General features: G+C 34.6%; 1 protein-coding gene across 2 annotated transcripts in view; it reads right to left on the bottom strand.

Annotated features, from left to right (window-relative positions):
* Positions 1–25743, bottom strand: part of LOC149790737 (protein arginine N-methyltransferase 2-like) — an 82799-nt gene that overhangs the window by 46559 nt on the left and 10497 nt on the right. For both annotated transcript variants that reach the window (XR_016423890.1, XM_089972790.1), the window contains exons 3-5: positions 24799–24888; positions 18287–18358; positions 2119–2283 (exon numbers count right to left, since the gene is read on the bottom strand). Coding sequence is in view for 1 of the 2 variants with exons in the window: in XM_089972790.1 (XP_089828916.1) it covers positions 2119–2283; positions 18287–18358; positions 24799–24888 (327 nt within the window). In the remaining variant the exon portion in view is untranslated. The remainder of the gene's footprint in view (positions 1–2118; positions 2284–18286; positions 18359–24798; positions 24889–25743) is intronic.

The raw sequence follows: 25743 nt of genomic DNA, 5'->3' as shown, positions 1-25743 counted from the left end.
ATATATATATATATATATATATATATATATATATATATATATATATATATTCATTTATAAAAAGATACCTGGAATAAGGAACATTCTGTTTTTACGCTGAAAAACTATGTTCTACAAACTGTGATACCATGCTGAAGCATTTTTCTCCCATTCTGTGTCCACACTGAAAACTATGCTCAAATTTTCAACCATCATACAGTTTACACTTTCTGGAATGTCATGAATATTATTCACAATGCAGACTCTGCACTACAAATCAGTAACAATTCCACAAAATTCAGAATGGTTCACATCTCAAAGTGGGAAACAAGATGGTAAGCTGAGCCAAAATTTGCCATTTTCCTTTGTCCATTTCTCTGTAAATCTTCAAGCAGTGTGAAATGTTTACAACCAACCCATGAATATTTAAGTTGTTTATGATATATTTTTTCTGCTCTGAATTTGCACACATTCCTCTGTAAGTAACCATGTATCTGATATTGATCACTTTCAGATTTGTATGTGACCTTACTGAAAATCTACTAAAATAAGAGATCTGGAGCCAGGCCACTGTGGTACACGTGTCTGTGTTTGGCTTAAATAAAATGTTACACGAATCCTGTACTCTATAAAAAAAACACCATCCTACTGAATACATGGATTATACTTTACTTGTTCAGCTTGACAACATGAGAAAGCTTTAGAAATTTTCACCATTAATGACTAGCATGTTATTCTGTGTATTTACCACTAATCTGATTATGGTTATGCAAACTTGACATGACACCACAAACTTGACATGACACCACATATTTAGTGTATTCATTCCAATATGTATGCTAGGCAAAAAAAGCTAAAACAACAACTGACCACAACTCAAAGGACATTAAATGGACATGTGCCAACCGAAAGAATCTAACAAAAAAATATGACCATGACCTGGGGATATTAAGTGGAAAAAAAAAAAATGCTTGTGACAAAGTGATTAAATTACATACAAATGTGTACAAAAATAAGTTTTGTTTGTTGGCGCATCTGTAAGGCAAAATGTTTGCTTTCTGCAATCGATGGTTTTATTGATGCACAAGATACTGCCATCTCTGTAAATCCTTCACATGTAAAAGCAGTAATTGCCAGTACTTGTGATATTAATGTTTAATAGACTCAAGGTTTGTACCAAGATGATCGTTGGTTGAAAGCGACTCATAATTTTGAAATTTGCTAAAAAGTGTGGATTTCATTTCAGTGGAATCTGATTTCATTTGAAAAAGCACATGTCTTAGTATATTGATACAATTTTAAGTTTGTATTACAAATAATTTATAGTTATCTTGTTTTAGTGAAAAGTGATCATATCTCAAAGAAGTCAGAAAAATCATAATAGACTGGTTCTTTGTGCATCTTCATAACCTGATTTCATCTTTATTTTTTACTATATGGATCAACATCATTGTTCTGTGTGATTTCATTTAACAGCTCCAAAATGACCTTAATGGTATCAACAAATCATCAGGTCAGTGTACTGGCAATAAATCAGATGTGACATTCGTGATGTCACAAATCCTTCAATCAGGAAGACTGATGGAGCCCAGGTTGCCAGTGTTTGAAACTAATGGAATTTGAATAAAAATTTGGTAAATATTTTGATTCACTTATCATATTTATCCAAGACATGTATGAATTCAAGAGTTCACTCTACTTAGCATTTATCAAACAAGCAGGCTTGCACTAATAGTTACAAATTCCTCTTCCTGATAAGCAACCCTATCTTACAAGTTAATCTTTTGCATCATTAATACTGACAAGTATACATATGGAGGATTTTCCTTTTTGAACAAGAGACATAAGTAATGTATTCATAAATGAATATTCCTGTTAGTTACTGAACTAAAAAGAGCAAAGTTTGAACAGTCTTTCAAACTCTTATTGTTTGCAGTAGTATTTTTAAATTTAAACAAATGATTTAATCGCTATTGTTTTCACTCAAATATAAGCCTAGATCAACAGTAAGCTAAGTGAACATTATAATTTACCTAATACCCTGCTTATTTCTAGCTGTATGAACTATTATAAAAATGATCAACTAATTGTTTACCAAGAGTCAACTAATTGTTTACCAAGAGTCAACTAATTGTTTACCAAGAGTAAAGTTCCCATCCATTCTGATATAATAAGGTCAACTCCCTCTTCCAGCTTCAACTCTTCAGCATAACCATGTATTACTTGAATTATCTCCCCTAGGTTGTTCTTCTCTACAATTGTCTTGGTGTGTTCTACAATGTCACTAGCTTCAACAGCATATATCTGAAACATGAACGAAATTTGAAATGTGTTCACGGATCAAAGACGTCCCACCATAATGCCTGAAAAATGATTTAAGAAAAGTGTGATGGACAGATGGATGGATGTATGAATACAAGGACAAAGTTAGCACTATATAACCTACAAATGGTGAGGTTGGGCAAAAATATAAAGAATTATGTGCATGTAACTGCAGAAAATGGGTTCTGCCTTTATAATAATGTTCACTGGAGCCATAAAAAGCACCTGTTCCAATGATTGCGCACAAAATATAGAACGAATTTGAAGTAAAATACCATATATACAAGCTTATAAATTGAGTCCATCTGCATAGAGCCAGATAATGCACTGGCAGATCTGGGTCTATGCTGTTTGTTAAGAGTAAATTGCAGAACAAACAAAATGGACCTTGATTGGTGGGTGCATTAAGTGATAGCAGATCACGTTATATGCTGTCTGCAGTTGGACTGGACTGGGACATAAGTTGATGCAGAAAATGAAATAATTTATATAGTAATATTAAAACCAACTTGAAACAGTTTGATGACATCTATGACTATAACTGCATTGCCAGAAGGGACACTGATATACTGATATACATGTTTTGGGATCCAGTTCATTCTGGTTTGGTGCTTTACAGCACAGTGACATAATGGGAAAAAAATGAAGGCAACATTCATCAGAAGACCTCTTTGCAGGATATCCCAGTATAATGTAGTCCCTTTATAAGGTGGTTACAGTAACAGATTCCATTACCATTTATACTGTGACCTAGTAGTTAGAGCATCCACCTCAGATGCTGGAGGTCGCTGGTTCAAACTCCAGTCGAGTCATAGCAAAGACTTATAAAATTGGTACTAATGGCTGCCTCATTATGTGCTCAACATTAAGAGGTTAGTGTTATGACTGGTCAGCTTGGTGTCAGGATAATTGTGACTAAGTGGGACATCATGCAATATAAATATCACTATAAACTGCCACACTGCAGACATTGTTGCATGCAATATAGATATCACTATAAACTGCCACACTGCAGACATTGTTGCAATATGACTGAAAAAATGTTAAAGCTATCTTAAAAGTCCAAATCACACACACACACACAGACAGACACCATTTATACTGATGTATAGGTCTGGTCTAATGGCAAACATCACAGACCCAAACTGCACCAGACGATACGGGTCTATGCTATTTTCTTCTATTGATTACTCCTAACAAACTGCAGTACTCTTTTCGTTTTTTCATAGTGATCAAGAAACATTCCTATTTTGTTGTTTCCATATCTTTCACTGTCTGATACACTGTCCAGAAAATTGGTAGGTTCAAAGACATTAAATGCATCAAACATTTTGGAAAACATCCCTGAGAAATGATATAGAGAAATTCAGCACATTCTACTGCTTTCATTGTCAACCATACATTGCATGCATTTCTTTTGAAGTCAAATCCAGTGAAATTGTAACTTTCACAAGCTGTCTCTAGAAATCAGGATAAGTGTTGTTCATAACATCGATTTTCTTTAAATATTGGGCTTGTCACAATGATCTTTAAACTTCAGAGTTTTGATTAACACTCAAATATATCTGAAAATGTCACTATGGAGGTGACTCAGAAAGAAATCAGGGCATGGTATAACAAGTTACCCATGATATCCAAACCAACCTCTGCCAAGATACAATTAATGGTGAGATCAACGAGTGCTGTACTGCAATTAAGGAAAGCCAACAATGAACTTCCAAAGAGGCTATTTTAGGTTTTCTGTTAGAGCTGGCCAGAATTTTAGAGCTGATGAGCATGTCAATGCTTTTAAAATACATGTGCATGGAATAAGGAATATGTTTATAGTCCTTCAGGGATGGTCATTGCCGCATCCACCAAGCAAGTGCAAGATGTGAGCCACAGAGCATATCTCAGGCAAGTACGACGATTAGGTTTTCAGAAAATCTGCTACACCACCATTAATCCATAATAGCTCTATCAGATCCAATACCATCACTTTTAGCAAGGAAAACCTAGCCAAAACTAAATAAGTGAGCAGTGGAGCAATTATATGGCATGAAACAGCTGGAGATAGACTCATTAGTTTCCTGAAACAGATTTTCAATTCACCATCCTTCAAAAGCTACATGACCAAAATCAAATAATAATGTATTGATAAATTTGTGCACTCATCCAGCTGGACTCTCCTGCAGTTCATTAATGTCAATATTTGGTTCTATAATGTTGGTAATCAGTTCATTAATGTCAATATTCGGTTCTATAATGTCAGTAATCAGTTCATTAATGTCAATATTCAGTTCATTAATGTCAGTAATCAGTTCATTAATGTCAGTATTCAGTTCTTTAATGTTCCTATAAAGCTCATTAGAGCTTATCTTAATTGTTCTTTTAAATCATGCAGACTTGAAATCAATCTTATCTTTCTGATATCATGCTTTCTTCCAACAGATCCAATATAATATCAAATAAAACAGACAGGAATTCAGTCATGGAACTGTGATCTTGTGATCTTGGGCAATCAGGATTTAGAAAGTACCACTCAAGCCAAACAGAACTTACCAAATTAATTGATCTTTGGCTGAAGGAAATGGATTATGGACATATGACTGGGATTGTTTTCCTTGACTTCAAGAAAGCCTCTGACCTTGTTGATCATGCAATTCTGCTGCAAAAGTTGAACTGTTACAGGTTCAACAATCCTTCTTTAAACTGGTTTAGATCATACCTAAACCAAAGGTATCAACAAGTAAGCATTGGCAATATTAGCTCTCACACTCACACTATTCATTCAGGAGTCCCTCAAGGCTCAGTTTTGGGCCCTCTCCTCTTCCTTATCTATATCAATGATCTACCATTAAATAATGAATCCACAAATACAGATAATTTATTATGGAATGACCATACTGATAAGCTTTGTAAAACACTGTCATCCAAAATTGCCCTACTCAGCAGAATCAAGAAATATTTACCCATGGAAACTCGAAATCTACACTACAAGTCATATATTCTTCCAACAATGGATTATTGTTCATATGTATGGGGAAACTGCTAAATCTCAGTTTGACAGGTTTTATAAACTTCAGAAATGAGCAGGATGCTTAATTTTAGATGCATCTATTGATCATCATTCAAAAGCATTATTTACAGAACTCAAATGGTTCACAATATATGACAGGATAGATTTTCACAAGGCAGTTCTTTTATATAAATGTCTACATGGAATGGCACCAGAGTATCTTCAGGACTTATTCAGGCCCTTTACAACACAATACCAGTTGAGATCCATTGAGATCAATATCACATGGAAAGCTTCTAGCACCAAAACCAAGAACAGAACAATTTAAAATGAGCTTCCAATACTCTGGTACAGTTCTGAGGAACAAGCTTCCACTACATGTAAAATCTGCTGAAAATATTAGAGTATTTAAGAAGAGATATCATGAGCATGTATGTACTTCTAATAGATAATGGAATTTAATATTTTATTACTAAACAATGTTAAAATAACAGTAATTATTGCTATCTTCCTTTAATGTGCATTGTTATACTCTCCTTAAAAGGGCCTCAAGTAAGAATATTCCTTGACTAATGAGTCACCCTCTATAAATAAAGCATTATTATTATTATTACTATAATTCAAAGAATAGAACCTGTCTATTGATAAATTATCCTTGTAATGATAGTAAATGTTCCAAAAAGGTGCTCATACCTTCATCTACCTTTTCTGTAGCACTGTTGAAAATAGTTTCCAGGTGTTCATACCTTCATCTACCTTTCCTGTTGAAAATAGTTTCCAGCATTTTCCCATCTGCAATGTTGTTATAGTCCAAGCTAGATGCAATACAATGGCTAAGTTTCTGAAATTCACTGATCCTTAATCTCTGGTTCTGGCATAGAGTGCAGAACATGGCATATAGTTTAACAACATAATGAAGCCATGAACACTCTTCAATCCATTTTTTATTAAGTACATCTTCTCTTACTAGGGTTAGCGTTTTCATCATCTATGTCTGGTTCACATTATCTTTTCAACAGTATGCAAATTTCACTGTTACCACCACAATGACTATATCAAGCATGACTGTAATATCTGAGAGATAAGGTTACATATAAACTTGTTTATTTGATTGGTCTGTGAACAGCAATGGTTGCCATGTGTATGTCATGTCATAGCTCATGGGAAATACTAATTTATTTTAGTAAAAATATATTTTTTTTTGCATAATATTTGCCCTATCATAGTACCTTGTAAGCACTACCACTACTTGCAAGTTCAGCTTTCCCAGCTAAAAGTTTAGCTATGGGAGCTAATTGTTGTCTTGCCACATATGTGGCAGTCACAGTGCTCTCCCCTTGATACAGGGATTGGAACCAAATCCTGCATGTGCATCAGTTACTATTGGAGAGGAGTAAATGCTCTCTTCTAGTAAGCTGTAACTGCAGGGAGGCTGCACAGGTGTATCCATGACTGAACAATTATTAATAAGAAAACAATTTTTTCTTCTTCTTCAAATATATTGCCAAATCATAATACTTTTAAAGAATAGGCAGAAGGTGGTGAGGTCCATCCCATGCCCCCCCCGACCATCTCCGGTCCCTTAACATATGTGAGATGGATTCCACATTGGGAACCAGAATGGAGCATTGATAATGAAATGGCTGCCAACATCGTTGTTAAAGCAGATAAGGAAATATATATTTTTTTCCATGGGATTTCCGCTGCAAGATGTCATTAAGCCATGTATATTTCCCACCTCAGGGAAGCAATCAAAATGAGGTGATGCCCCATTTCACTTCCCTATTTGTGTTATGTTTGCAAGGTGCTGGTGGGTAAGAAATGTGTCCAAGCCATTCCAATCTATGGAAAGAGCAGAAACTACCCCGGCCTTCAGGTTTGGAACTAGTGAGACAAAGGCTGGGAGTTTTGCACTCCGTCTTGTAGAAAATAAACCCACCAGTGGTAGATCCCAACAATGAACTGACCATTCCATTTGTATTAGTTCATACTTTTATAAGAGTGAATCTATTAATGCATTTAGTCTGCCGAAATATGATGAACTTGTACATGGATTTGTCAATGACACGTCAGAAAATCCCAGACAAGAACTCAGAGGTCTAGAGATCTGGTTCCCCTTGCATTCTGACATAATTCATGACAGAGGATTTGTTGGATTACAATAAGCATGTCTTTGCCATGTAGCTCCTCCTGCCACCAATAAAATGCTTTCACTATGGCTTCCATCTGTGGAATATTGATATGCGATAGACAATCCCATGTGAGCCACTGTACACTGGCCACATGCAATAATGAAAGATGATGTGCACCACAACCCACTGTGCTCACATCCATACAAACTGTCAACTTGAGGTTCCATCTGAAAGGGAACACCCAACAAAAGTCAATAAGGTTCTCCCATTTTTTCAAATAGAACCTCATATGCTGGAAAACTGGTAATTTTTGTTCCATGGCCTCATAAATATGCACTCTAACAGAGTGAAGTCTGCATCTCCCCAGAAGGCAAAATAATTATCTGAGATGATTAAGCCACTGATCAACTGATTTTCAATGCTCCTGTGGGAGACATGGAAATGTTTGAACTCCATACACAAGTGGGTAAAATGTTTGGCTTGTAAGATACCAGAATTTTCCTTGCTGAACAGGAATCCAAGGCTAACGAGGAGCGTGTAACAAGGGATTTCATGTCTTGATTCAAAACATAATTCACCTTGTTTTTATGAAGAATGGTGTCCAGGTAAAATTAATGTTACCAGCATGTGAATAGTCTGGAAGTAGGCCATTACTTTGCAATATGTATGCAGACCCATGAACTGACATTGAGTTCTCTGAATGGGTAAACTGTCTCCCTGAAAGCAAGCAACAGGAATTTCCTGGAAGATTTGTGAATAAAGGACATGTAGATATTCATCTTTCAGATCTACAATGATAGTGTAGTCTCCCTCCTGAATGACATTTAAAACCCACCTTGGTGTTTGCAGTTTGAATAATGGTGCATGGATGAAACAAGTGAGATAACTTTGGTCTATGACTGGTTGAAGAGTCAACATTGTGTCAATCTACTATGCTGGTACACACACATGTTTGCCAGGTAAATAATCATAAAATTGTTGAATTAAATAAGTCCAGCATTCTTAAAGCCAAAGGTAATTAGATCCAATCTTTTACACATTTTTGCATAATTTATATAGTAATAATAAACTGCAATTATCCATTCAGCATGAATCAACTTCTTAGTGAAATGTTGTGTGTTTATGTGTGTGTGTGTCTTGGATTTTTAATGTAGCTTTAACAATTTTAATCATATCACAATGATGTCTGCATTATGGCAGTTTATAGTGATGTCCACTACTGGTACACCATGCTGCAGACATGTGGCAACATGTCCCACCCAGTCACATTAACTTCACACCAGGCTGACCAGTCTTAACTTTAATCTCTTAATGCTGAGCAACAAGCATGGCAGCTGCTGGTACCAATATTGTTAGTCTTTGGTATATCTCAGCTAGGGTAAAACCCCATGACCTCCTACATCCAAGGTGGACACTCTAACCCAGGGGTGGGCAAACTATGGCCCGCGGGCCACATGCGGCCAGCCAAGGGTTTTCATGTGGCCTAGGAACAAGTCATTATTCGCACTGACTCTGTTTATGTTACTCTGTTTATCAAATAAATGTGATTCTTTTTAAGTTTAAGTTTTCAAAAAATAACAACATATTAACAACTGAAAGTTAATTAGATGCTATTTAGAAAAACCTTTTGCTTTTGCTATTTCAAATATTATTTTACTTAACACATTAACCCCTGGAGCCTTTTGCCATTTTTGCCTCAAAATCAAGTAGGAAATACATTTTGAAAGCTATTTCTGAATAGACTCGAAAACACCAAATCCCCAGTCATCTTTCAAAAACATACTACCTAGTTGTGTTAGAAACATCATTTTTCATTGGCTATTTGACTCACACATGAGCAGAAGGGTAAAAGTTGGACTTTTTTTTTTTTTTTTTTTTTGCTAAACAGAGCCATTATTTTGGTATGGAGACCACTCTTTATTCCAAATGCCCATCTTATCCTACTTTTTGCAAAGGCTCATCTGTCTGTTTGCAGTTCATACCGGTTTGCCTTAGATCTGAGACCAAAAAGTTTAAAATCCGATCACAAATTGGGATTCCGACCACGGGCAAATTTTGCGAGAAAAAAAAGTTGGGTCCATAAAATGAGGTTTCTCTATCTGTATTTTGTAGTGCAACTAGATATTCCAGATTATTTGGTATCATTGTAGAGCTACATCTGTCTACCTTTCTATAATACCACCCACTTTAGTGTATCATGCATGACTATGACGCTACAGAGCTTGGCAGTAGGCTACTACCTCCTGCCCCATAAAGTCGTCACTAGGGGTTAATGTGTTAATGAACTATGTGGCCTGCGATAAGGTGTAAATTTGTGCATGCGGCACTTGCACTAGAAAGTTTGCCCACCTCTGCTCTAACCAGTTAGGCCACCAAAATGGTTCATGAAATTTTAAATAAAGTCTCAAACTGATGGGGACCTAAGTTGAAATTTACCATTCTCAGGCAACTGTGTTAATGCCATCGTTTTCATCTGAAAATACTGATGGTACAACTTAGGGCTGAAATCATTTATCAATATATCAATTCATCAATACTTTTGCTGTGATGATACACATATCGACACAAAACAATAGAGAACTGATACAAAATGATACTGTATGCAAGTTATTTTAATCTTCAGCAGTCATGAATAATTATTATTACTTTGTCTTGTTATTGTTTAAATTTAGAATTCATCTGACACAGAATTTGCAGTCACATGTACTCATACTTATTAGTAAAAACCAACAGTATTGAGAATGCTTGCTTACCATCTACAGCAGCAGGAGGGGGTCAACTGGCCAGACATGGGTGAAAAAAAATGACACAAAAACAATACATGGAACCATTGGAATGACCAACAAACAGTAACATAAACTATATGTGACATGGTGATACTATTTTATGTGCTATAAAATGTGAATTTTTTTTCATAATATCAACATGGTGGGGGTAATTGACCTAAGGGGCACCGGATGAGTCTTCACTAACCTGTTCAATGGATTTTTCACTACTTTTATACATTTTACAGTTTTTAGTATAATGGTCAATGTAATCTTATTGATTTTTAAATCATCTGAAGCATATGTAATCTCAAAGCATGTTTTCAACACACAATATTTTCTCCCACCACAAGCTACACACAATCATGTTTTTCCTTTAACGCCAACTCACAAACCAGACAATGTTTTGAGCCAGTACTTCCACGCTGAACATTAAGTGCACAATAACCACTGCAATATTTTTTTTCACAAGGTGTAGATGACCCCATCATCAGCAACTGTTATATGTTTGGTTGATCATTATACTATTAGTAAATGTCTAATTAGATGAAAGCCTAATTAGAGAAATACTATTATGTATATAAAGAAAAGTAGGCATATAACGTGGGACGACGAGATGAAGGTAGATTGCTGCAAAAAATATCAAGATCTCACCGGGAACATAATCATATCACCAAAATCAAAAACAGATTTAAATCTCATCAAAAATTACATCAGATTACAAGAAGCAACACACGATGAGTTTACACGGTTATCTGTGATTGAGCCAGAGCACCTCGCCAAAACAGATTTTGACAGATTACCGGGTGACAGAAAACAAATACCATTTGAGTTACAAGCAAAGAATGAATTTATCAATGATGGTGCGTCCCATGTTTTTTCAACATTTAAGATTGATGGTGATGGAACATTTATTGATTCCACAATGGATGAAAAACGTGCATCTGCTATCAATAATAATCTTGTTGATTACAGCAAGTATATATTCAGAATAAAATTTATTGCTGAACACATTAGTGAAGATTGTCTGATTTGGATTATTCATGATAAACTCGAACCTGTTAAGGAATCACGGCGACAAAACAATGTCGTCATAGTAGATACAAATTCTAAAGCAGATATTTTCACCGGAATTGTCAAACCATACTATAATAATGCATAACCAGTTTTCGCACATGCTAATGCACTTTATCATTTGAACGAACCAGACATAGCTGCTCTTGCTTCAATTAAAACAGACTCACTAAATTGTGTGGCTGAATGTGTCAGAGAACATTTTGCAAACTAGAGACGAGGAAATGGACTTACAGAATCAAGATTTTTAAAAAAAATAACTGGGAAAAAACTCTTATGAACTAAGCTAAAATAAATGATGTGTTTATTTTAGAAAAAAACATGAAAGATTCCAAAAATTGTAAAAACTATAACCAATGAGATTTTGTACAATTCTGGTAAATACTGAAGTAAGGGTGCTCTGATAATTTTGTTTGATCATAATTCACATGCATGGACCGACTCGGTGACAAAATTTCCAAGGAAGAGAATACAGTTTTATGAAGGCGATATCTATGAAGAAATCTACAACATAAGTTAGCATGAATCTGTATTGGTCCAGATATTTCACAGAGATGACTCTGAGTCAGACAAATCAATATTTGATCAGTTTCTTCTGCCGTCTGGGGTTCCATATTGGAAGGAATCACTCCAACAAAATATGAAAAAATTACCATAGACAATGATGATTTACTCATTAACTGTTTTATAATTTTGTCTTTTGTGGTTCATATAACCCAACTAAAAAAAAAATCTGGATTATGTATCACAGTATTGTGCTGAGTTTGGCTATGGCACTCTTTGGAACACAAAATACAATTCCCCTAACATGATTTCTGTTGACAATATCACTGCTTATCCGGCAGCATTAGTGTCAACATTATTTTGAGCAATTTGGGCACCCAACACAAGAAATGACACAAGTTGCAATAAACAGACCACTACCAAATATCAATCTTACTGGATTTGCTGAGATTGAATCATTCGAGTTTTCAGTGAGTAATCATCCAGTGATACCAATTTGGTCTGGTAGACACTTTAATAAGCCAGATACCAATGTCAATCTCAATGATTGTTGTGCAGCACAATCCAGCATCAAAAACTTATAATTTTGTTTGCCACATTTTAGACATTTACCTGTAAGTGCAGAGTGTTATTTTTCAAAATGATTGCTATCAGAAATTTTGTACCAGTGACTGTTTTTCATCGAACACAACATAAACTCATGTTTATAAATAATATTATATCTGTACAATATGAAAATGATTGACTTTTTTGCAACACATTAGTAAACACTGGTCAAGCATCATCCAGTGTTACCTAATTCCATTCGAGCTAATATAGTTGGACCATCTGGGTCAGGTAAAACCCAGTTCTTACTCAACCTGTTAATAAGGTGGCTCAAGTGGGACAAACTTTAATTAGTAGCACCAGCTGTTGGTTAGCAATGATGCTATAATGTTCCCAAGAAATATAATGAATCTGCACTGGCCGAGGACAATGTTATTGAATTTTTAATGGATATTGATGAAGCGCTGTCCATCGAGGATCTTAGCGGGGATATTAACAATCTAGTGGTTTATGATAAAGTCATGCTTGACAAACAAGCAAATCCAGCCATCCTATTTTCATGGGGCAGACATACAAACACAGATGTTATTTAGGTCAACTAGCGGTATACTCAGATTCCCAAAGTGATCAGGGATCACTGTAACATTTTGGTTATTTTTAATGGGATTGATACACCACACATGCTGTGAAATATTCTTGTGACATGGTGTCCTGGTGACATGGACATAGGTAAGTTTAAAAACTTATGACATGGTAAATAAATATGACTAGTTGGCACAGACACAATCAACTGACCCTGCTGGACATCTGGAGAAAAACTGCCATAATGCCTGCCCAGATGTGGTATAGCTGCCACTGACTGCATCACAGATTAGATTTACAGAAATCGTTGATGTGATATTGATAATGCCTGGTAATACATGTTGATCACCACCTGCTGGATCATTATTATGTCAGAGAATATCTGTAGGGCCCTGCAACTTCTCCCACATTGCAATAATTTTTGGAAGATATTTGTCAATTATGCCATCGAGATCCTGCTTCATATTATTGATATCCAATCCTGGTAGTTTCAGCATATTAGATATTTGTTCCGTGGTAATCTTAAAAAACTTTTTGTATTCGCCCTGGAGTAAAAACAATTGATGAGACTAGCCAATTGCTGTTTCTAATTTTACCACTCTCATATATAATGCTACATTAATGATTTCCAGTTTCAGATTATCATTCGGATATTCAATTATATACTGCTCAAAAACCCCTCTCAGACTGCTCTGTGCATTTTCATGTTCCTGCATTATTTTATCAATAATTACGAGAAACCCCCAATTTGTGGTTTTTCTCTAATTCTGATTCCGTCACTGCTACTTCTTTATAAAGCTACCCTGGGTATATCTGACCTCTTCTAACATAGTCTGCCTTGTCTTCCCCCATGTTACTCTCTTCCAAAACTTTCCCAATGTTTCTGTCTGTATCTAACAAAGTTGTCACTGTATTGCTGTATTAATTTTTTCTTTATGTCACTCTACCCAATCCCTCCTCTGAAAATGTTGTCTAAGCTCTGGAATGTTTACTCTAGTATGCTTGCCCCAAAAATATAATCAGATCATTATGGTCATGGTGGTTTAGCATACATTGGTGCTTCCAATGACCATCCCAGCATGGTTCTGATTGATGATTTATATAAGTCAGCATCATAATCTGGCATTGATTTTTCAACAGCTGCACTCAGCATTGGCCCGTGTACCCTGATAGTGATCTTTGATTCTTTTCCTGTTATTAATTTGATACGATGTTGAAGTTCACAGCGAAACATCCTCAGCAGCCTTAGACTTTGACCATACCTCATTCTGGATAATCTTAGACTGTGTCACTTTTTTTGAGGTGTTTATGCATTGTCCTGTTGCTTTTTTCAGCACCATGCCAGCAGCTGTTCCAATGGCACCAAGTGCAGCTGCTTTTGCAACAGCTGGAGCCGCAGCTCCAATTAGTGCTGGTAACACCGCTAGAAACGGAAATATATAGTTTTTGTTGTGTCGCAGAAAGGTAAAGTCTCACACCAGTTCTTGATTTCCTGACATCATTGTAGTGTTTGAGTTGATGTTCAGTGAACAATAATTAAATTGGGCCCTGCAATGCTTCTGATTTCAGAGTTATTTTTGTCCCATAATTCTTCTTTGATGTGGACTGAAGTTTTTTAATCTGACCAGGTGTCAGAGTAACACTGACATGATGATATGACACTATAACATCATGAATGATCTAATTAACATTACATATTTTCTACAGGCCCCGAGTGGCCGAGTGGTCTAAAGCACTCTCCATTACGGATCACTGCCATCTCACCTGTCATTGTGGGTTCGAGTCTCGAATTCTGCCTATGTGGATATGTGAGAAAGCTTGCCAGCAGCTTCTCGTGGGTCGGTGGTTCTTTCTGGGGTTTTTAAAGGTTCTTCCTCCACCATTAATACTGGCCGCCATGTATAGCCTGTCGTGTGCTGAAAAATGGCATTAAACCCTACAAAAACAAAACAACAACAACATATTTTCTACAGGCACATCAATGACTCTCATTCATCCACCAACATCTTCAAGCAACATTGTTTTGTCTGACAGTATAACAGCGATTGCTCTGCAACCACCAGCTGGAGCAGGACCAACAGTAGCTTGCAAGTGTACCTTAACGACTGACTGTCTGAATAAACCAAGATGTTCCAAGGAAAAATAGTAGATTGGATACAGTGTTGAGAAATCCTGCAGATATATCTGCAGGCTGGAGTCTAGATTCTGATCATGTCCCATAAATATCATCAAACTATGATGCAACATTGTTGTGGTCAAAATTCAGTATTATATCCTCAGATAGTTCTTGATGTTCATTTACCCTCAGTGAAACTGAAGACACTGCTAATCTATCAAACACCATTAGGTTCGCTGTCTGATCATTATATCTGACGGCATGCTGAAATGCCAAGAATATGTGGTGTGGTGCTGAAATTCCTTGTTGTGATGCAATCTGCCATGATTTGCCGCCATTATTCATGAATGAAAATAATTGTTGTTCTTCAGTTAACGAAGGAGTCATTATTGGTATCCATAATGTTAGTTTTGTAGTGTTCCTTTATGAGCACCACCTCCACCAATTCCAGTATGCTAGATAGCATCATTGTCTGTGGCTCTTTGAACCAGTGCAGCTGTATCATTGCTCCAAAGATAACGTTTCTAACATGTCTACAGAATCCAAAGATATGTGATAATGGTATCACACATGAAAATGCACCATCTGTTTTAACCTGAGATTGCCATGCTGCAAATCCCAAGCTGAATTCTGGATTAACACTAAGTAGTGTCGCGAAAGAAACAGCCGGTCAAGGAATTATTCTAGCTGGTTTAGGATCAATGGCACTAACCTGTGAGATGCTGCTTATCATCGGGAATGTCAGTAATGTCCTTCGCAAACATCATGGATGGCCCTTTGGACCATAAACAGTCATTGCTGTATCTTGTAGGACTGATAATTGTCATAGCAACATCAATGTTATCGAAGCATGCTTCGATTTCTCTACCATCATTTATATATCTGGCACTGTTAAACAATGATTCCCGGTCTGGTTAATTACATTTTTGTTCAGCAAATACTGGTTGATGATAGTAATGATGACAATTTTTTACTTTTTATTATGAAGCACATCAGATTAATCAAGCTGGGAAAATGCTAATGGTGAGGACAGTGAGTGATTTTGAGCCCTTAAATGGTGTTAATCAGTTAGTATCTGCAAATTCTATATGTACACATGGCCTGTGCCAGCAGTAACTAATCAAAGAATATTCAATTAGTGATTTCTCAGGTATCATAGTTTGAATCTACTTTATTAAATCTAGATCTAAGTTTTTATTAATTTAAATTTTTGCATATCAACAATAAACTTCATGATGTACAAATTTATTTCCAAAGAGCCTGTGGAGAAAGCAAATTTGTGGGTATATTGTTTCTCTGATAATACTTGCCTGATCACATTATGTTATGATAACTTTGTCTGCTACATCCAAATCCAGTCATTGCAGAAAAAAAAAAAAAAACTGTGTCCACATAGTATACTAAGGGAAGTAACTCCTACAGGTTAACTCCCCTTTTTACCCACTTTGTGGTTACCATTATAACCAGTATTGACTTGCATGAAACCTCAAAGGATGCTCGCATTACCAGGAATGGTGGGAATGATTATTTGTACTGTAATCAGTGAAGTATTATTGGAGAAACAATTTACTACAAAAAGAAGTGAAAGGGGTGGAAAAGTGGTGATCTCTTCTACTTAAGTGGAAGTCATCAGGACTCCTCTGAGTATGTCTGCTTGACTGTTGATTCATCTTAGTGGGGCAATCAGAGTTGCTCCAGTCTGTGCCCTCAATTTTTTCAATTATTTTCATTATCAAAACTGATAGCGGGAAGTCGTATGCCAACATTACTTCCCAGCTGATTAAAAGTGCATGTATTTTCCATGCTTCTGGAGAAAAAAAGAAGAAATGTCAGGTGATCCAATTTAATCTGATCAGGAAACTTATTTGACACAGAAACATCAAACCTCTTTCTTATATCAAATACTAAAATAGAGACTGTTAAATTTGTAGAAAACATATACCATGTACCCAATGATCCTAGGATAAGGAACAGGTACCTGATCAAAGGGAAATTGTATTAAATGTGTACAAACCTGAAGTTAATATATATATAATGTTAAAAAATGGTACACACACAACCTTATTTTAAAACCATTGCAATCTGAATAACATACAGGGTTATTTTGCCTGATCAAGTTCTGAAATCCTCCATCATCATAGTCTATATTATTCCCACACCATCCAGTTTGTTTGTACCCTCTACTGATTTTAAAAACAGAAAGCATCAAGAATATAAAAATGCACAAAACTTAGTCATTTTATTCCTTGATTTGTAAGTTCTCACCTTATTGTTGCCAGGGGTTCCCAAACACTGTCAACTTGTTTGCATTCAGAATCCAAATGAAGTTTCTTCAGCAACAAGGTCCCCATATTTGCTTGGGCCAGTCTATGTTTTCAAGCAACAGATGTGATGTAGTTCACTCTCTTTGAAAATTTTAATAAATCTGTAAATTTTAGATTTACATCTCTTTAAATACATGTATATATGAGCACCTCCTTTTTATTTGCTCAATCTGTTTTATAAATAATAACACTTGACTGCAAATATTGGACGCAAACTCAGCTTTATATTGAAATAGACTATTCTAGAAAATGGAAATGGACAGGAAGCAGTGAGTTTAAAATTGGAATATTAGGTTTGTGTTGAAATGCCAATAATTCAAGTATCAGGGACCTCCTGGTGACAATCAGGTTATAAATTATAAATCAATGAATGAAAGGATGAAGTTTTGTGCAATTTTTATATCAATGATGCTTTTGTTTTTAAGGGTATGCAAAAACTATAGTCATCATAAATATTGCCCGTCTCCCTTTCCTTGGCCTCACTGTCACATGCAGATGCTTATTAAGTCACTGAGCTTGAGCTTTGTAAGTAACACACTGATGATACAGTCTGTGAAATCTATTAAATGTTACAACAGAACACATGCCTGTTGTGTGGCAAGATCAAATAACCACCCTATGTTACTTGCCACTGAACCACACTTGCAGTGCAACCAAAGGGTCATCATGTGGGAAAACAAGCTGTGGGATTAACATCAGTTATTTACTGCAAGTTACACCTCTGCTAGGCACTGAAAAAGTACACACATTCGAGACTCAGCCAAAAGGATTGTCAACTTGAGAGCAGAGTGAGTACGTTCTTAACAAGCAATAGCAGAAAACTTGCTTTAGGTAAATGTACCCTATGGCTCATTTTTTATTACCCAGGTAATTATGAATGGACAGGTACCCAGTTACCTGTTGACAGCTTTAACAGTGACAAAAATTTGAATATGTTAAATTACCTGTGATGGTAGACCATATTTTGCACACATTAAACTAAGGATTCCGGTACCACAGCCAACATCTATAACTCTCTGAAATGTAGAAAGGTAAAGAGACAAATGTGTACTTGAACAGTGAAAGTTTTCAAGCTTTGATGAAAAAACATACATATTATGTAATTTATGACATGATTAATGTATAATAATTAACACACATAGTTAAAGAAAATATTTCATTTACCTCTTGTTCACTTCAGAATGCACACTTCCAGACTGACTGAGTGAAAGATATTCTGTGCCTTTTATAGTCTGCACAAAATGTTCTGGAATGACGGGGGAATTTCCAAAACAATTTGTTACTACATTTTTCTGGGGATTTCCAGATGGGGATTTCCAAAATAACTTGTTACAACATGTTTCTGGGGATTGCCAGACAGGGATTTAAAAATAACTTGTTACTACATGTTTCTGGGATTTTCAGAATTGTTCTGTGTGGACTATAAAAGGCACAGAGTCACAACATCTCAGTCAGCTTAGAAGTTTGCAATCTGGAGTGGACAAAGGCAAATGAATATTTATTTAGTAATCTAGAGGTTGTATTTCTGCTAGATCACAAAATTGTATCATACCACCTTGGTTGAGGAATACAATTTAAATATATATTTATTATATAATGAATTACGAAAATATTAATGATCTTATTTTGCAATAAAAAAATTAAAAAAGACGGCATAAAAATTCAACTTGTTCCAGAAAAAATTATTTTTGATTTTGAATCACTGCAAAAGCATAAATTTGAAGATAGATATACACTACCAACAGAATACAGATTCACAAAGATTGTACAACAAGCTATGTTCCACTCTTTGGCTACTGTAAAAAATATGGAAATTAAACAATTTGTATCCCTCTCAAGCGTGATCGAAAAAATTAGATCAGAATTAACTCACAAATATGAAACAAAGAAAATTATTAACACATGTAGCAGGCAGTAAAAAAGTTTATGTCAGATTGTGAAAATGAAAATGACAAAGTTATTAGTGAAAGTAGTTACGAAACTGAAAATAGTAATGAGGATTTTGAAAGTACATGAATTGATGTCACTGATGAAAATGAAAATTACGGCAATGTCGTGATTAACTATCGTCTGACTTTTATTCCACCTGAGAAATAATTAAAAAATTCTGTTATAATATATCTATTTTGCTTTGTCAAGGATTATTATGCAATTTTTTATTATTTTCTTCTGTTTTTGATGAGATTTTCAGTATTTTAAAACTATTTTACCCATCAATTCGATGAAATTATTTGATAATCTGAAAAATTATGGGTAATATACCCCATCAATCTGATGAAATTGTTTGATAATCTGATTTAATATGGGTAAAGTACTCATCAATTTAATGAAATTATTTGATAATCTGAAAAAGTGTGGGTAATATACCCCACATATTAATGAAATCAGATTTTTTATTCAGAATTCGCAATATTTTTTTAAGCTTATCTAATACAAGAATCTAATCTCTATCTGATGGCGTTTTCATATACCTCTTTGTCGTGTATGAAAAGTCTCACATGCTGGTACATTATATAATACTTTATATTAAATAATTAATTATCAAACTCTCTGCATGATCAAAAATCATTAAGATCTTACATAAAAATTTATATTCAAATTTTCATTTCTTAAGTCGATTAAGTGTCCACTCTGGTCAGTAAGTTTGAAATGTATTCTTGACAATAAATTATTATAACATCATAGATAAACCGGATTGATTGGTTCTTGTATGATTAAATATCCAGGAGGTACATGCGGTGTAAATGTATACAGAATATTTCCTTGTTGAGCTCGATTTGATTTTCCAAGATCTATTTTATAACTGCCATTAATTGCCCAACATACAAGATTAACTGCAACTGTTGAAGTTATATTTACCATACGGATCAGTGTTATGTTTTAGGAGAGATGCTGTGGTGATGTTTTCCCCCTACTTCAAGTATTTTAGGAAAGTTTTCATTATTAAGATTAATGACTGATTGATTATTTTAATTCATCAGTTTCAAATCCCAGTAATACAAATTTTAATAAATTCGCTTCAGTTATTTTATAGTGAAATATAGTTGTCTGATGTTTGTCATTTTTTTTACTTCCTATATCATAAGTATTAGCATTTATTATTTCAATAATAACTCGATTAGTAAATTCAAGATCTGATACAATTTGATTTAAATGTTGTATCGTTTCAATAATATTCTTTTTTAGATCATTATTAGGATACTCCAGGATATAATTTTTAAATAACTATTAATGTCGTGAATGTAGTTATATTTTCAGTTTTGAATTCATCAACCAATGATCTGAAATCTTTTTCATAAACAATATGATCGGAAGTTTTTCTATGAAAGAAAATTATTGAAAATGGTATTTTAGGAAATAATCTACCATCAGTAAGTTTAATACAATCTTCTGCATAATGATGCTATGGATATCCATCTTGATATGGTGGTTCATTTATTATTTTTGTTTTGTTAATAGAGAAATCATCTCATTGAGGTTCTGGCAGTCTTTTATACTGTGGTGTAATTTCAGGCCAACCTAAAACATATCTACTTAACGATTGATAAATATCTACAACGTAATCTGGAGAATATATTTCAATTGCAGATGATAAATTTGTCTCATGAATTGTTATAGCTATTTTGGATTCTCTTTCGGCTATAGATTTTATTCTGTGCTGCAATTCATCATTGATTTGTTTGATTTGATAACTGCCTGTTGAAATTCTGACAACATTCCAGTCTGGTGTTCCATCATCTTTATTTTTATTTGCAAATACAAGCAAATTATTCGCTTGTAATCCACCGAATTATTTTGATCTAATATTTGGCAAACTACGGTATACTTGTAATTGTGCAAGTGCAATTTCTTTTGCTGGAATTGCAGTTGGAAAATTAACATTAAATTCAGGATTAGTTGAGCTTACCAATATCATTGTTGTTTTTGCTGGAGCTGTGTTCGTTACCATTCGTTGAAGTAATTCGTTTGGAGTTGACATTATTTAAATCCCAATTTTCTAAATCAATCACAGTCATTGCTTCTTTGTAGATGTTAATTATCTACATAAACTCAAAATCTGATATTTTTCCATCACTAAGACTTGTTGATAATAACGAGGATAATTTGGAGTATGCTAATGTTGTTGTATGTAATTTTATTATATAATCATGTAATTTTGCACTTGTGCACATGCATATTTTTTTGTGATGATATTAAGAATACTGGCAATCGTTGTTGCAGCTGAAACACAAAGTGTTACAACTGCTGGTGCTATTGCTATTGTTGATAATAATACATGGCTCCAGCACTAACAGCAGACATTGAATACACAATTATGTCAACAACAACTACATATTTTTTTTACTTTTACTGTATACTCGTCAATGATATTTTTAATTTTGTTTGCCATTCACGTGCTTGATTTTATCTAAAACGTTGAACATTGATTGGAATGCTCATTATGTTTAAAGTAGGTGGGAATTTAGCTACTAATTCAAGACACCAATAATAAATCAAGCCGAGTTTTGTTTCTTCGGGTTCCACAGTAAATGTTTCCTCATCGTTTTAATCTAACATCACTAACATAGATCCAGAAGATCCACCTGACAGAGTCAGTGGATAACACAGTGAAATCATGGTAGATATTATAAACATTAACAACAGTGATTACTGAAAACCTGTATATACCAGTAACCTCAGCGTGATGTTTAATAGTTTTATTAAGTGGTGACCATAATGCTTGGTCAGAAGCTACTGTATATACCACACTGATAATCTGCTTGTGGGAAATTTTAATCTGATTAATTTTTTTAACGATATCAGGAATTCCACTTATAACATCTTCTAGTCTTTTTCTAATATCATCGATATTACTCTGCGCTATCGTAATTAACTCTGAAAATGATTTAGGATCACTGATAACACCTAATCAGTTAGTGTTTCAATGTCTGACTTAGCTGTTTTAATATCGCTGAGTTTTGTGTTAATATCAATGAGTTTTACATTGGCAGTCAAAGGACTTCCAAAGAAATCATCTGCGATTTTACTGAGTCTTTGAAAGTTTCTATGAAGATTTGAAAGCATATATATGTGAACGTCATACTCAGCCTGCTGCATGGTTAATTTAGTGTTGACTCTGTCTATATATTTTTTTGTTGTAGCATCTTCATCAGATGTTGGATCTCTTAAAACAACTATTTTATTTCCATTCATGCTGAGTTTACCTGCCATTATATCACCAGTATATCGTAAACAATTATCAAAACTTTTTTCAATTTCATTTCTAATAGTTGTGATTGATATATTTGAGTCTCTAATTCTACCGCCGTCAGTAAATACTGGAATATTATCCATGGTAGCACCGAAAACTCTACGAATCATCTTTCCATCTGATATTACTTGTCTTTAAAACACCATATTCATCCTGAAAAATAACAACTTCATCTCGGTCAAGTCCAGAGAGGTTCATAATATCAGCAAGTTCATCTTTAGTTGCGTAATTTGACAAATCAATATCATTTTTTTTTTGTCTTTGATAGGAGAAGCTCTTCTGTAAATATCAACCATTATACTTTAAGATCTGTTTAAAACGATTAACGGCTACTTGTATAATCATGCATGACTTTATGAGGTGGTAATGTTGATGAAGATATAGCATTTAATACATTAATTACTTCACAACCACATATTGGCAGATCAGTTAGTGTTTGTGTTGGCAATGATGAATACCAAAATGGAATGTTTTTAGTGGATTTTAAAAATTCTACTGGCGGAGGAAGCCCATATGAATCAAAATAAATAGAACCATGCGGATCAAATGCATATGCAAGCCAATGAGTACCTGGCCTAGAATTATTATCAAGATTAATAATTCCGGTTTCAATATTATTTGGTTGTTCTGGTAATTGATCATGCATAAAAACTTCTCTAAATTTTTTCATTTTCAATTTATTAGCTAAATCACTTAAATCATAATTTGACATTGGAAAGATTAATAAGTGTTCCTGGAAGTCTCAGGCCTTTTTCATATTGATAAGTATAAGTTCCTGGAAGTCTCTGTCCTCTTCCTCTCTTTTAAAATCCTTTTCATATTTCTTTTTTTAGTGCCATTCCAGCAGCAGTTCCGACAGCACCAAGTGCAGCTGCTTTTGCTACAGCTGGAGCTGCAGCAGCTATTAACGCTGGAGCTGCAGCAATTGGAATTTTACCACGTTTTAAATGAATTTTTAATAATGCCAGCAGAATGACCGAGTCTTCAGTTATAACTTGTTGTGATTGTCTAGATTGTTCCATTTCTCTTAATCTTCTTTTAAATCTTTGAAAATTAGAATCATCATCCTTAAGAAAACTTTGTTTAGTAGAAAAGATATACATCTCTAACCCAATCATCTTCTGTCGAAGAATCAACATATTTTAATCTCATATATTTACCCCTATTTTCATATCTTAAAGCAATATCATAAACTACCTTTTATTTTAAATCTGTCTTGAAAATCAATTACAGGTCTAGGTTTACTTTGTTTTTTAAATTGTTGTAAAAGGGACAATATTTTTCTTACTTTGTTTTCATATGCAATAAAATCAAATCACCTGCCCTAGCTTGTTTACTTCCCTTGTATAATCGAAATATCCAACTTTACCAAGTATCTCTTGAATCTGGTTTATCAGCATGTTCTGGTTTTAAAAATATATCTCTATTACTAAAACTCATAACAGCAAATTCAGATAAATCTCTTGCTACTTTTGCTTTTCTTATTACACCAACAATTTCTTCCTCAAATTTATCAGGCAGTTTAAGTTTTTCTTCGGTTTTACTCCAACAGCATCTTTAAAAAAAATTTCAAGTTGAGGAGGAACAGGGTGAGGCTGAGCAGCAGCTATTCCAGCTGGAAGATCTCTTAAAATTCTTTTTGTTTGTTTAGATCTTTTTGCTATTTTTTCAGTTTGCGCAGCAGTTTGTTTTACTGCTGGAATAAGAGCCCCAGTAGATTCTGCAGTTCTTTGCTTCGAAATTGGTTTAAATAACTTTTCTGTATCTTCTGCAAATTCAACTTGTGATTCTTGACATTCTTGAAGTTTTTGTGTAAGAGAATGACAAACAGGCAAAAACTGTTTGATTGCTTCTAATCTTTATCTTGAGCTAATCTAGCTGTATAAGACTCCATAGCTGGTGCCATTATTGATATAATAATGATTTAATTATAGCAGCAGAGATGGTGCAACCTCAATGAAACATCCGGTGGGTAAACAAAAACACAAATACAAATTTAGAAAAACATTAACGACAAAAAAATTTAACAAAATAAACTAACCCAATTAGAGAAGCTCTCGGCAAAGTTAGAGGCTTCGGATTAGTGTTATTACGCGTATGTTTTTCATTTTTTTTTATATGAGGTTTTAGTTTCCATAAATTTCAGCAAAAGGTCTGTTCACTCTCTCTGCTTCTAATGTTTACAAGTTCTTTATAAATATTTACCTTTCCTCTCAGCTGCTGGGCATTTTTCTGTATAGCTGATTGGTATGCAAGAGCTCGAGGCCTATCACTCAACATTTCATGGTGGATTTTCTAAAATAATTCACATAGAATATATTAGGAAATATTACAATTTCACTTGTATGTATGTAACTTTTTATTTCCAGCAATGATGATAATGTAGTTATATAGCTAATCAACACTACTAAGGTAAAATTATGTACAACAGAAAACTGTTCATGTAAAAAAAATCATGCAATTTTTTTTTCTCTAGCCAATATTTAGATGTTAGAATATTTGATAAATTAAAGGTCGCATGAATCAGTATTTTTCACATATTGTACACAATTAGTTCAAGTGTTTCCACAGGCTACATTTATCTACCATGCCATTCAGCCAGGTAAATATACCTAACCCAAGACAAAGATAAATATACCTAGTCCCAGGGAAAGATAAATATACCTAGCCCAGGGGGAAGATAAATATACCTAGCCCGGGGGAAAGATAAATATATCTAGCCCAAGGGGAAGATAAATATACCTAGCCCAAGAGAAAGATAAATATACCTAGCCCTGGGGGAAGATAAATGTACCTAGCCCAAAGGAAATATAAATATATCCAGCCCAAGTGGAAGATAAATATACCTAGCCCAAGAGAAAGATAAATATACCTAGCTCAGGGGAAAGATAAATATATCTAGCCCAAGAGAAAGATGAATATACCTAGGCCATGATAAAGATAAATATACCTAGCCCAAGGTATAGATAAAGATGCACAGCCCAAGGGATAGGTAAAGATACACAGCCACCTAGCTCAAGGAAAATATAAAAATATGTAGCCCAAGGGATAGGTAAAGATACATAGCTGCCTATCTCAAGGAAAATATAAAATTATGTAGCCCAAGGGATAGGTAAAGAAACACAGCCACCTAGCTCAAAGAAAATATAA

The sequence above is a fragment of the Sinohyriopsis cumingii genome, chromosome 10, assembly GCF_028554795.1.
Source record: "Sinohyriopsis cumingii isolate HCF-2022 chromosome 10, ASM2855479v2, whole genome shotgun sequence".
Classification (NCBI taxonomy): domain Eukaryota; kingdom Metazoa; phylum Mollusca; class Bivalvia; order Unionida; family Unionidae; genus Sinohyriopsis; species Sinohyriopsis cumingii.
The sequence above is the reverse complement of the archived record's forward strand: the minus strand, read 5'-3'. Positions and strand labels throughout refer to the sequence as shown.